General features: G+C 30.7%; 1 protein-coding gene across 4 annotated transcripts in view; it reads left to right on the top strand.

Moving 5' to 3' along the window:
- The window catches only part of LOC132939416 (LIM/homeobox protein Awh), a 64,179-nt gene that overhangs the window by 32,102 nt on the left and 16,254 nt on the right, over positions 1-15,823 (top strand). For all 4 annotated transcript variants that reach the window (XM_061006572.1, XM_061006569.1, XM_061006570.1 and 1 more), the window contains one exon: positions 3,363-3,544. In XM_061006572.1, the coding sequence (XP_060862555.1) occupies positions 3,363-3,544 (182 nt within the window). The remainder of the gene's footprint in view (positions 1-3,362; positions 3,545-15,823) is intronic.

The following is a 15,823-nucleotide window of genomic DNA, read 5'->3' as shown; positions in this document are numbered from 1 at the left end:
TGGATACAGTTCAATCTATTAGAATTAATTTTCATAATTCGAAATTATGGCAATTATATTTTTGTGTTTTTTAGTTTTTATATACTTGCCTCAAATATAAAAAACCTAAGCTGTCCAATCCAAATGTCTCCGTCAAATCACAAAAGCTCCTTTCTATGTATCAAACGATACACTCCACAAAGACCTCTCCATTCCAACAGTAAAAGAAGTAGCCAAACATTTCTATGATCGCTTTCACTCTAATCTATCCAACCCACAAATCGCAATCCACTTGTTTCGAATTTAGCTGTCCTGGTGATCCCAGCAAGCGCTTGGAACGCAAATGGCCCCGGGATCTTCTAAACGATTAAACAATTAAATCTGTCAAGAAGTTCCATCACTGGATAGATTCTTCTTTCAAGCCTCCAACCCATCAACTCCCACAGCTCTTGTACTTATTGTAAAAAAATTAATTTACAGACTGCCGAAATAAATTAATAATGTAACAAAACAAAAATAAAAATATACTTGCAATCTGCGTGACACGTCAAAATTTAACAGCTGCCGAGTGTCTGCACATGGATAATTGATATTTTATCGATGATTAATCATAGGCAGGATAGGAAACGAATCCATCATCAACAATAGAATAAAAAATATATTTTTTTATTAAAATCCATACAAATTTTATACGAAATTGAATTACGTAAATAAGTTGATAAAGTAGGTATTTCTCAAAGAATCCAACCCTGCAGATTCATTCTATTATATTTTGCAGTTGATATCGTTATATGTAATAATAATTGTTTGCTATTAAATAACAATGATTTATTTACTAGTTTTTATATACCTACAGCTGATTATGTAAGATTTCCAAAGCAGCTATAGGTATTATATCAACAATTTAATTACAACAATAGTAAATTATATTATACAAAGTGTCTAAAAAGTGATAATATAATTACGATACATAAATCAAATTCAAGAATTCATCTCGTGAAAAGGTGTCCGCTTGACGAACCTTTTTTTTTCGCATTAATTTTTACCAAGTGTAATAGCTGAGTTAAGGCATCCATTTCGGTCCAGAAACGGTAAACTTTTCACGAAAAGTTCGATTTCCTTGAGCGTGTTACGGCGCATAAAATTCTGAGTGTGTACGCACGGCTGATAAATAAATTGATGCGTATAATAATAGCTTTAAAATGATTTAATAGTTTTGTGCGTCGCACCATAATACCACAGATTGTGTAGGTACCTTGTGAGAACACCACTCGCATGAATTGTACGTATAGGCACTATTACTATAATGGACGCTCGTCTGTCGATTTATTGTCGGACAAACGCGAAATCGTAAATAACCCGCGCGGCTATATTATATATTATTATTATTATATTATATATATATAGGTAGGTGAGATGTATTGCGCGGTAGTTACGAATAGTTTAACCACCCGCCGATTTATATATTAATATATACACAATATGCATAATAATATGATAAAATTACTCGCGTATAATATGTATATATATTTCAAAAAAGCTATCCATATATTATTATTATTATATATACTGCACGAGTCGAGTGCCCCGCACGTGTTTTATGTGCCGATAAGTCTATTATATCCATATTATATACGTGAGTGTATACACACATCATGTACATATTATACCCACATGGTATATATTTATATACACATACCACATCATCGTGTATAGTAATATATAGTAGGTATCTAGGTATATATACATCATGTTATTATTATTATTATTATTATTATTATTATTATTATTATTATACGAAACGTCCAATACCAATAACTATACCGCGTGACATCACAATTTGTACTCGAAAACACCAGGGGGCGGGGAGCATATATATAATTATTATATTCGGTGTACCCATAAATATACACACGATATCGGTAATCCGAGTACCTACCCGATGCTAACCTAACACATCGCAAGCGAGTGTATTTCTTATTATATTATAATATTATGGTCTACCGTTTTTCTCGATTATCATAATATTGGTAAACTGTATAATTATGAACATATAGGATTTTTTAATCGATTGCACTTGAACGTAGAAGTAATATAATTATACTATTGTATAATATTATTGATTAACACAAATAGATTAAAGTGATTAAACAGTGATAGCCGGTAGTACCTACCTGATACCAAAAATGAACAATATAATAGATATTTTTTTTATTTTAGATAACAAACGCCCATACTGGGCCCTGCAGTACAGTAGTTATACAATGCAACTTAATAGTCATTATACAATAATCTGTATGAACCAAATTAATTATAAGATAACAAAGATAATTATATATTTATATATTTATGAATAAATTAAACATTTTAACCTAGTTAAGTTATCATTTTTTATTAATTATATTTCAACATAAATTATTGTATCTCAAGTTATCATTGAAGAAGTCGAAATGTTTTAATATGAATTTCCCGTAATTATCCTGTTAATCTAAGTAGATTTAAATATTTTAAAAAGAAAAAACTTTGAGGCTTGGCGCGGCGCGTTGGTTGCTACCTGCAGTCGCGGTACGCGATTGAGAGTATGCAACGCCCGCTGCTATCAGCTCCCGGATGGGTGACCTCCCGGGTTCGTAGTACTAAAAACCTTGCCACACATACACGTGTTTGCTTACCTACCATAACAACACCTTACCGTACAATAGTTCATAATCCCCTACAACAGCTAATGACCTTAGTCGCCGGACTTAAGCTTAACAAAAAAAATAAAAAAAAACTATATTTTTATTTGCATTTTTTTTTTTTCATTGATCATTAAGCCCGGCAATTATAACCATTAGCTGTTTTTGTTTTTTATTTTTTTGTAGGGGAGGGTACTGTTGGTTTGTAAACACGTGTGTGTAGTTTTTGGCAGATTTCTTAGTGGGCACCCGTGGGTATCTGCCATGCCCGGGTGGGGATGGTCGCACTTCTCTCCGGACGGCGGACACCGTGACTTGCCCGAAGAAAAATGCCACCCGTGAACCGAGGTTTGAACCAGCGCCGGTGTGCGTCACAACCGACGCCTTAGTCCGCTTGGCCACTCCGTCCCCCTATTTACAATTTATAATATAGGTACCTACTGTCGATTTGTTTGTAAACAATATTGATAGAAACATATTATACTTTTCGAAAGTATATAGTGCTTTGTGATGGTTAAAATAACATGTTGACTGGATAAAAATTAAGTTAATAAATATCAATGGATAGTATATAAAAAATACTTGTGTGATTACAATTTAAATAATAATAATGCAGTTATTAAACATAAAATATGTTTAATGTTTTAAAATTGTATCATGATATTGCAGTTTTATCTTATAATATGTTGTGTTTATTTGTTTTAGACTGAATCGTTGCAGTGTCGAGGATGCTCGGATCCAATTACTGATAGGTTTTTATTGAAGGTTTCTGACAAAATTTGGCACGTGTCGTGTTTAAGATGCTGCGTGTGCAATTTGGTATTAGAGGACGAACCGTCGTGTTTTATCAAGGATGATTCAATTTATTGTCGTCAGGACTATGCCAGGTAATATAATTAGTTTGATTTGTACACAACTTAATAAATACGAAACGACCAACAAAGAAATAATATGTATAATTAATAATATATTATACTGTGGCTGGTCACAGATATTGCGAGTGTATAATATATTAAATAAATCATATTATTTAATGAATATCATACCTATAGGTTAACGATTCAAATTAGGATTAAGTTATAACAACAGTCAAAGTGAGTTAACGTTCATATAAACTCATCAACAGTTAAGAGAGGTATATACTTGGAGTTGCAAAAAAGATGAATTTAATGTTACAAGTACCTACTAGTGAATCACTAGTACTTAGTATTGAATAGTAAGTACCTACGTATATGGTATAGACTATATATACTGTATAGGTATATCGATATGTCGAGTAGCCAAATAGGTTAGGATAGGTTAGGACGTTATGTTAAGTATAGTACTAAAACAGTGAATATAGTTTTTAATTAAAACACGACTATTTAGGTGTTGTATGTTATAAGAATAATAAATATTAAAATATTAAATCCCACAAAAAACATCACTTACTGCAGTTCCTATAATATAGTAGGTACCTAACGGTATTAGCGCATGAATTGCATATTTTTTTTCACAATCATCAGAGCTATTTATACGTATAAATTAACATTTTAAACTTCATTTGAAAACTGTACTTATACGCACGGTAAAAACTGAACACACATATTTTACCTAGTATGAGCGAAATTATATGTTATTATTATACCTTGCTCATTTACTGTTCATATATTTAACAAAGAGTGTAACTCCTCCTCCACCGGGAACCGAATGCATAATTTCCCTAATGCAATGTAAACCCAACCATAATTCATTAATGAGCACAATTAGAGGTCTGAAACCGGTGAACAATTCAAACAACAATAATAATAATAATAAAAAAAAAACACTTCTGCAATTATTTATTTATTGAAATCAACACCGGTGTGGCCAAACGATCGGTCACGCTACGCCTTATTGTCACTCGGAGACATGACAGAAAATGAAAAAAAAAGGTAGAAAAATGTATTATTATATTAAATATATAAAAATGGTGTTTATTGGTGTGTTTTGATGTACCTACGTACTACCTATTGTAAACCGATTTGGAGAGGTCACGGCGCGAGAATATAATATTATGGGAGCCGCGTGTTTATCATTAACGCCTCTTTACAGACAATTATTATTGGCCAAAGTGTGAAGAAGGTGTCCGACATACGTCTCGTCGTATATATACATATAATATACGTCGTTGACATTATTGTTTATTTAAAAATTTATGACCCCCGTAGAAGTGGCCGAATTTTCAACGTGACTCGGGTAAATATATACCTGTATATATACTGCACTGTGCATACTGGTTTAAAAAAAAAAAAAAATTGTTTTTTTATTTTATTTTCTCCGCCGCCCGGTGATTTATAGCGGGCCCCGCGAGAAGACAGAAGCGGCCGGTCGTATAAATCATAAAATTAGACGTGTTTCGTAGATACCTGTTGAAGACACCGTGGCACAATGCTTCGCACCTGTTAATGTGACACTGTGACTTCTGTAGGCCAAGACGATTTTTTTTTTTTTGACATTCCGCCGCCACCCCCACGCGCGGCCGTAGGTACAGTGTTATATTATAATATTGTGTAGGTATAGTCTTGTATATTATATTATCTAACCGAAACTAATATCGCAAGGGCTTTATATTATATGGTGTCGCCTATTTGTCTCTAGATTTTCAATGGTGTTTTATTATTATTATATTTTTTTCGAGGGGTAGAAGAATAGCGGGGAGATGAATATTTGTCATTAAAAAGAAAAATAGTAATAACAAACAGAACATATTACCTTATGTATAGAACGAAATCCCTTGTTCAAAACTCGAATAGTAAAATATTATTATTTATAGGTTTTCAATGATTATTATAATGCGAAACGCATAGTACTATTATACATATTATATATAATATATTATTATTATTAAAAATGTGCGCGTGCGTTATCACACGGACGAATTTATATAATTAATGCGAGGAAATATTAGTAGATACTTTTATGGGCTTAAAACACTGCAGTCGTAACAGTATTAAAAAAGTTAAAATTACGTTTATACGTCGTGTGTCTATATTATTATATTTTATTTTTGTGTATTATAATATTATATTTTTATTGTACGCTCGTAATATCGTATTATGTCACATAAAATATCGTCAAAGAATTGCTTGTAAACGTTCGTCCGATCCATTAAAACTGCGTACGATGATTTTCTATAGTCTATACTACCATATCTCCACTGTACAATATATATTATTATTACCTATTATATGATATGTCGTATAAGTTATTAACAAATTTACTATTTACAACTACGTCTTCCGCTACCTACATGAAACCTAAGCTGACTGCCAATATTGTCACTGTATCGGCGTCTACCCACGCGCGCTCGGATTTTAAAACTGATGATATTTAAAGAAAAAAAAACAAACAAACAAACAAAACAAAAACATTAAAAAAAAAAAAAAAAAAAACCCAGGAGAACTTGAAAACTCGCTCGTTATATGCGCGTATATATAAAAAAAACTACACGGGGCCCAATTAAACGGCACGTACCGTCCAATAAATCTGCCAGTCGATATGGCGTACGACAACGGAATTAATTTCTACCTACGCCAGTGGTGGTCTCCTGCAGTAGGTTTGTCTTTTACTTTATTATTATTACACGGTTGTTAGTATTTAAACAAAAAAAAAAAAAAAAAAATCGAGAAATAAGATAATCTAACATAATATAGTAAAGCGTCAGTGCGTCGTCAAACGTTTTCTATAACTTGTAAACACTAAATATTATAATAATATTCATACCCGTTAAAAATCCTACGTTTCAAATAGGCTGTATTTAAATATTATTGATTATTTGAAGAGCTGTTCAGAACTGCGAGCGAGTCTAGGATATTATTTTATTTTTAAATTTAGTGCATACAATCTAGTACGGTATTATTATTATTAATTATAATTCTAATGTATATTATACGAAAATAGTTTTGCTGTATATTTATTATTTTTTTTTTGTAACTTTAAAACAGAATAATAAGAATTTCAAATATATTATGAATAACTTTTTCTAAACGTTTATATAGGTAATTGGATAATGCAAAACAAGTATTAAAACACTTAACATGTATGGAGTATGGAATATAGATATAATATTGTAGGTATAAGTGTATAACAAACAACGGAGACTATTTTTTCGAAATTTATTCAAACCGAAACTGTAAAAAAGGTGGGCAAGTGGATGTCGCTCTGCTGTACTGTAGGTTACAAGTGGGTCACTGTATAATGGATGGTATTAAATTTGAATTCAATGATATATCATTGTATAAGAAAAACGATTCTGAGTGGAGACGATATGTCAGTCTAGGTATAAGACATATTATACACTTATCTATGGTATTAAAAAAAAAATTGACCTATAATAAATTCCAAATTAATCATATCACAATATCCATTAGGTACATATAACGCGTTATACATCAACAACAAACCGTGATACTATCATCATAATATATCGATGAAAATATTACAAATTAGAAGTTTCAAGTGCCCACGAATAATATTATACAATCACAACAAAATAACTAAAATAGTACTAAAATAGGTTTTTATGTAATTTCGTCCAAATTTGAACTTAAAATGACTATACAAATAAACTGTGCTTGTGTATTTTTTAGATTTTTTGGTAACCGAATTATCTATTTACATGGAATCTTGTTTTAAATTTTCAATCCTTAGCTATAAAAACTGAACATTTTATAATTTATTAATTACAATGGTTGATAATTTTTCGAGATTTTGATAAATTCTGTCCAAATTTGATCTTTAAATGCTTATAAAAAAAAACTGTGCCTATGTATTTTCAATATTTTTCAACTGCTATTGTAAAAACATATCAGGAGTCTTGTATTAAATTTTTACACTTTTTGGCCCAACAGATAAAACTTTATTGATATTTATAGAAAAAAAAACTAAAAAAATTGAATAACTGAAAATGCCCGTAAACAGCTCAAAAAGTGTCAAAATATTTTCAAAATTGTATGGTGTATAGGAAATGCTAATATAAACATTCAGTGAAATTTTCATGTATCTACAGTTATTCGTTTTTGAATTACAAGAAAATAAGGAAATCGGTACATGAGAAATCGAGTGAATATCTAATGTTGTAAAAATATGAATTTAAAACGCTCATAAAAATTTAATTTGACTTTCTTGTAGAAATTTTTTTTTTGATAAAGTTAGACAAACTTATGAGGAATCTTGTATTAGATTTTAAAATCTTAGATTTAAAAAGAAAATTTTTTATGAATTTCTAACTCAAAATAATTTGCAAATTTTCGTGATTTTTCCGTATTTTTTCAAGATTTGAACTTTAAACGTGTATAAAAAAAAACTGTGACTAAGGATTTTTAATTTTTTTCATCTGCCTTTGAAACAATAACCTAGGAGCCTTCTATTAAATTTTCAAGCTTTTTTACCCAACAAATAAAATTTTATTGATATTTATAGAAAAAAAATTTAAAAAAACTGAAAACTGACAATGTCCGTAAACAGTTCAAAAAAAGTCAAATTATTTTCAAAATTGTATTGTGTATAGAAAATGCAAATATAAACAACCAGTGAAAATTTCATGCATCTACGGTCATTTGTTTTAGAGTTACACCAATAACCAAAATCGATTTTGTTAAAAATCGATTTTGCGTAAAAATTCCCGTTTTTCCTTAATTTTTCTTTTGTTTTTCACATCGCTTTTGAAAACTACTGGGAAATTAAAATTTTGACCTCCCCAATGCACCAACGATATTCACTTTCCCATCGAACAAGATACTGAAGTCGAAAATCGAAGCATTATTTCGACTACTTATCGTGTACACAGACACAAAAATAAAAAAAAAATAAAAAAAAAATAAAAAAAAAAACACACATCATTGTAAAATCAATACATTCATCGTTTCACTCAGAATCTAAAATATTCATTTATAAATCATAATCTACCATTAAATACAAAATATAGAATATCTTATGGAATGAGGACTGTTTAGTGTCGGTTTCTGTATAATAATATATATGATATGGTACCTATACGCGGCTATACATTAATAATTTCAGTGGGTTTAAACAATATTATAGAATAATATATTATATTGCGAATTTTTACTGTCAATAATATTGTAGTTCAAGGATTCATTGGCGTACGTGTGATGAAAATCCCGTAATTTGTTTTATTGTGCTTGTACTTGCATGGTTTTATATCTTGATCGGTTAGCCGAGATAATGACGCGTCTAAATGTGTAATTCGTTTCCGTTATTTTAACCAATGTTTTATATTTAAAAAGGATCAATTGCTTAGATCTTCTGATAAAATTTAAAATCTCAAACTGGAATGGTTTTTAAAATAATAATAATATTAGCATAATATATGGCTTGTACACACGATATGCGTAGATCATTGATCTATAAATAGAATAAAATAAGAAACATTTCTGAGTTTTTTTTCTAGCGCGTTACAATAATAATTATTCAATCTTTTTTATACCACCTGCAATCATTGCTGCCAATCACAATGTCGATACATTAAGAGGATGTCAGCGCACTATTTGTTTTCTCTCTTTGACCCATGCGCAACATAGACAAAACACATTTGCGCAGAATCGTTTTTTCTATGTTTTCAAGTAATCTTAAAGTAAAATCACCCATTACAAAAAAGATAGAGAATAATATTTTTGATGGAATGTCAATCTAATAGATTTTAGATTTTATTTTTATTTGACTTTGTATTTGAGTTTCAAAATAAACAAAAAAATATTGTAAATTTAAATGATGTTTAAATTGTTTTGAAACAATATTTAGAGAAATCGATATGAAATTCCCTCTAAATTATTATTCTCTATCTTTTTTGTAATGGGTGATTTTACTCTAAGATTACTTAAAAACATAGAAAAAACGATTCTGCGCAAATGCGTTTTGTGTATGTTGCGCGTGGGCCAGAGAGAGAAAACCAATAGTGCGCTGACATCTTTTTAATGTGTTTAAAATATGCGTGTAATTGTAATTTGTAAGCATAATAATAAATATATTACATATTAAACTCATGTCAGTAATAATAATATTGCTCTGGATGTGGGATTAGTATTTCGATGGGTTTACTGCAAGGTGCTAGTCGGACGTGTCACCATACACGGGACTTTGGTGGCGAAAACAGTTGCTGGTCAGTATAAGTTTCGTGTTTCTCGGAATAATAATATTACATATAGGTAGTCTCGGTCGCGGATAAAAAATCGGTTTCGATAATTCTTCGGTGTTGATGACCTCAAACAAGTAACGTTTCGGGGTCAAACCTCCGCGTGTTTCGATCAATACGAATTATTACATTAATAACAATAATGATGGTGAAAAAAAAAATTGATCGTAATATTGGTCGATGGCCGCAAGGTCGAGTGGTTCACACTTGTATATATGGTACGTAGAAAACGCATCGCGGTCGGTGTCCCTGGGGAGGAGAGGAGATGACAAATGATTCCTCGAACGTCCGATCGTACAATAAAGAAAACAAAATAGAAAAAAAACAAAATAAAATAAAATAAAAATATACCGAGAACATGCCTACTCATCCGGAGTGTTTATATTATTTGTACAAAGGTTACACACACGCGAGGCACATATATATTTTATTGTGATATGCGCGAGAGAAATCAAAACCCACTACACACACACACACACACACACACACACACACACACACACACACACACACACACACACACACGTTCGTGTGTATTTATAGTTATAAGTTATATATAATATATGTATGTGGAAGGGTTATATTATTATATGGATAGGTACCTATATAATATAGGTATAGGCGGTATAGCGTAATGTGTCGGTAGTTGGTGATATATACTGCGCGCGCGACTAATAAGATTGATTTATCCGGACCGTTTTTTTACTGTCATTATTATACATCATGGGGGTTACCTGCTGCAAACGCGTAAACGTTTTACTTTTTCTATGATATTATACATATTGTTAAAACGTTTTCTACATCTATTATCGTCCCGATAAAGTCTCTCTAACTCGTCCGAGTCGATGACATTATATTATCATCGCACATTATTATGATACCACCGTATAATGATAATATTATACCTAACTGGCTATATGCAGGCAGGTACCTACCACGGTAGAATATCGAGCAGACGATAACCGTGGTACCTATATACGTACTTACTAACTTCAGGCTATCGTCGAACAAAAAATGATAAAATTATATAAAATTTATATTTAATATACTGCGCGTTTCCATGTATAATATTATAATGTCAAATATTCCTGTCTTCTCGATTAAAGATCACCAACGCATAAAATGTTTGTTGAAAATCTATAAGAAAATCAAAAGTTATAAGTAAGTATGCAACAAAATATTTCGTTCGAAATCATTTCGTGGTAAGTTCTCAAAAAGTTTTTCGCTAATCGTGTTGGAATAACCTCGTTCATGTTTCATCTGCTTTAGTGTCCAACTTCCGATCGATTTAGAGGAACTTGGTCAAATTTATTCCTAAACCAATCATTCTGTACGACTGTACGTATGGTATATCAAATACAATACAGTACTTTTTACTCTAAAACGTATTCAATGGCACGATAATTTAATTAAAAAGATATACCCATCGTTATAAAATCAATAAAGTTTACCTACACTCATTGCTGCAGTTTGGAATTTATTAAAAAAAAAAACGTTCTGTAAGTTTTCCCCGAGACAAGACTATTCAATTATTAATGATTGATTTTTACGTGTGAAAATTAAAAAAAATAAATTACTCATTTTGTTTTAAATAAGTTATATAGTCTTCACATAGTGTCTATATAATAATCCAGTTTGAAACCGGTTTAACAGCTATATTATGGTAAATTGGCATCCAAATTTTTATTTGAAAATGTATATCTATCTATATATATATAATATATATACATAATATATACATATCTAGTTTTTTTTATTCCATATATAATATAAGTTAGGTATACTCGGTAGCTGCATTAACGCGTACCTATATTTATTTTTAAACGGGACATTATCATAGTTTAATTATCACTCTGCAGTGACTTACAGTTTATTTCTAATATATTAAACTACATAGCAGACGACTTTTATTTCCGATTTTCCATTTCATTCTATCGGTTTTTTATTTTATTAAATTGTCTAGTTATACTCGCCCGTGTATAAATTATTAGTAAATTACCTTATAACGAATAATTATTTATACGTACAAAATCAGGTTTATTCAATAAAATAATGTTTAATATTGTATATACACAATATAGATATATATAGGTACCTGGTACCTACATAATATATTTGAGAACATTTTTTCTTTTGATTAATTGACAACGTAGAAGGAATTCGAAAATATTCATTTATTAAGAATTGTATATACCTATAATACAGCTATATAATGTATACATAACATTTAATGTTGTTATCAAAAAACTGAGTAAAAAATGATAAATTACATTAAATTATTTTTAACGAGATTTTTTGTAATATGATAATGCATTCAATCAATTGTATTTTTTTTTTGTATTATTGATTTTTATAAGCCGGTATACAAGTATTATAATACATTCATACGATTAATAACAATAAAAATACCTTAAAACGTATTCCTATACATTTTAAATTGCAGATGTAATGTATTGAATTGTATTAATTTATTTTTAAATGTTTTTCGTGATGGTGATATTTTAATATTTACAATTTTTTGTGTCTGTGGAAAACAGTCAAAACAATAAAACATAATTATTAATTATTTTTGTGAATATTGTTCTATATATAATTACCCATTATGGAATCGTAATAATCGATAATGTCCATTATATAAAAATTGTTTTTGTCGTGTTCGTTAAAAGTCTTATTTTTTCATCCTTTTATTTTAATCACACTGACGTCGTTCTGTATACAATAATATCATTCTCGGGACGTCATTTTATTATTACTGTAAAAACCGAAACCCTACGAACGGGTGTCAATTTTAACGTTTTACATCCCGCGGTGCACTATATCATAATATTCGCTATAACTACGGTCGTAGTACCTATATACGTATATACTACCTATACAATATTATCTATCTATACGAGTCTATACGGTTAGCGGCGAAATCGGGAAACCTTCGATCTAAGTTAATAATAATAAATAATAATAACATATACACTCTACAATATTGCACTCTACTTTTTTTTTCTAACGTATAACGCGTTTCGTAATCGTCATATTGTGTTTGGTCGAGCAACTACCGAACCATTAGAATGCTCAATTCGTACGCCGTCGTATATATATATATATATATATATGACAAATATAATATACATATGTACATTTTTTTTTATATACACAATATATACAAGCAGCCCTGAGCGAGCAGCGAAATTTGAATACATTCGTTCCGGGCGAAACGACGTAGTCGCGAGCCGACGACGGACGGACGGTGGACGTGTGACAAATCATTATGTTAAGTCCGGTTGTATTTATATTTTTTTTTTTTGAATTTTTCATAAGTCTCCGGAGCACGCGCGTTGTATAGACTCGACCTTCTTACACGGTGTTTTTTTTTCTTCGTATTTTTAATATTCCTTTAAAATAATAATAGTAATAATAATAATAATAATAGTAATAATAATAGTGATAGTAATAATAATCGTATGTATGACGGTGTGCGTGATTTTTTACAAAATGTACATTACCATGCGCCGACCGGCCAACACACAAAACAAAACTTCTCATTTATTCCGCCGGTCCCCGTCACTAATGGGCCTAAAACTATAATCTGTCCACAACAAAACAAAAAAAATAAAATAAAAAAAATACGTTCTTTATATTTTGTCTTGAATAATGTATATACGCGTGTCTTTTGAAAAACGTTTATATTATGCCGCTCGCCCGTACTGCTGCACGGTCGCAGGCAAATGCCGGATACCGCGGTCGTTGGCGTAGTTCGTGTGATAAAACAATAATAATATAATATAACGCGTAGGTTATGGCCCGATATAGGTAAGTACCTACCTACACATACCTAATATAACATTAACGTTTTTAATATTATGTATATTATAATATGCAATGTGAGTATACCGCGGTATGATCGCACGCTATATAGATATTAGGTACCTGTTACCAGCTATAATACCTATTCACATTTTGAAAAACTACGTTTGAGTGTATTTTTTAAAAACATGTCCTTTTTCATCACGTCCGTGCGAGGTCATGCAGTTTATTTTGGGTAGCGAAAATCGTATCTCGAAGGAGCTGGTGACGTCCGTTTTCAATGCAGATGGTGCAGTTTTCCAATCGGCCGTCACACTCGTCCCAGCATCTCTTGTCGTATTTTATTGTATGCACTTTTTTCGCACGCATGGCCTCTTTTAGATCGATCAATACGAGATCAATACACGTCGTATACTTACGATATTCGATGTCGCCTTCAAGAAGACATATTCGATAGATGCCTCAAATAAAATAAGACATAACCTCATGAACATGTTATAAACACAAACACTATCTATGCCTACATGTTTTGGAAATTATATATTTTCACGACTCATGAGTACTACTTTTTAGTTTTTTTTAAATGTAAATACCTATATAACGTGGTCACTTTGTACAATACCCATATATATATATTATATATATTATGTATAACGTATTACGAAAATATTCGAAATGTATGTGATTACAAAAAACACGGACTTTTGTTTCAAATAGTTCTAATATGACATTTCTGAAAAACAGTCTTGAAACTTTAATAAATGAACATGAAAATTAAATAACAAAAAATAATTAGGTAAGTACAACGCATTACAGTTGCAGTTTACGTTTTTAGATGCAATGACCTATATACATATGTTTTTAAATATTCAGTTGTCATTAATATTCTAGCATGCACTGCTGCGGTTTCTAAGTCTTGTTTGTTATTACTTGAACGATGTTTTGATTTTTTCCGGCTAGCTCACCAAATCCGTTAACAGTTTTATGAAGGTGAACTTACTGCAACCATATACGAATTTTACGAACCTCAATATTGTTCGACCTTTGTCCTTTGTTAACATATGAATTATTGTAATCACCATAATTGTTCATGATTCATATGATATGTGACATTCAGAGTTTTATGTAGAGTCAATGATAAATATTCAAACTTGCGGTTGTGTGATACGGTTTATATGAAATGCAATTGTGACGACAAAGCCGATAATGGTGTTGTACAATAATTGACGAATACGATCTTTTGACTGTTGAATACGAAAATTACACTAAACTTACACTTAGTGTAAATTATTTTGATTAAAGGCAAATCGTTTTTGAACTAAATAATTGTAATTTGGCACCTATACAATAAAAACAATGTTCGACGATTTTTTAAAAGGTACCTATATAAGTACAATATAACCAATGAAGATTTTGAATAAGACTTGAAGACATTAAATAAATTGATATAACAGACGATCGTCCTATAGTGGTTAGTGAGATAATATTATATTAATATGATATAATAATAATAATACCTATAAAGCTTAACCTACCCAGTACCCATACCTATATGAAGACTCAATAATGAATTTCTTAGTCTTGAAATCCGTGTGAATGTATGCGTATTATAATAATATTATATACGACCATTGATCATAATAATATTGTGTTATTGTATTAGGATAGAATAATAACTTTATTTTTAGTGACATGCGTGTATGTCGTCTACACATCGAGTTTGTAAACACAAATGTAATATAATGACGTTATTATAATAAGCGCGGCGTGATTCATGATCGAACTATGTTTGGCGTTTGCATTGAATCGACGGAGAGAGATTTAAACGTCTATGCTGGTACGCGTTTAAGTACCCCTGACGAGCATAAAATACACAATATTATATGAGTACCTGTGCACCGAGTCTGACACGCTCGCGTAAAGATGGCCGTTTATTATTTTTCTCTATCGTATTTTTATTAGGTATCTAAACAAACAGGGGGTTTGTTTTGATAACGATTTTCCCACAGCCACTTTGTTATGATTATAACATTATCGCCGTCAACGTTTTTTTTTTTCGAATAAATAATAAGACGCGCGTCTCTTGAAAATATCAATCCTGCAGCGGCCGAGAGCGATTCTCAATAATATACCCAACTCGTTCGGTCGTTTTATTAGATCACAATATATTATTATATACATGCACATGTAC

Source organism: Metopolophium dirhodum, chromosome 2, assembly GCF_019925205.1.
Source record: "Metopolophium dirhodum isolate CAU chromosome 2, ASM1992520v1, whole genome shotgun sequence".
NCBI lineage: Eukaryota > Metazoa > Arthropoda > Insecta > Hemiptera > Aphididae > Metopolophium > Metopolophium dirhodum.
Note: the sequence above shows the minus strand (reverse complement) of the source record. Positions and strands in the feature narration are given on the sequence as shown.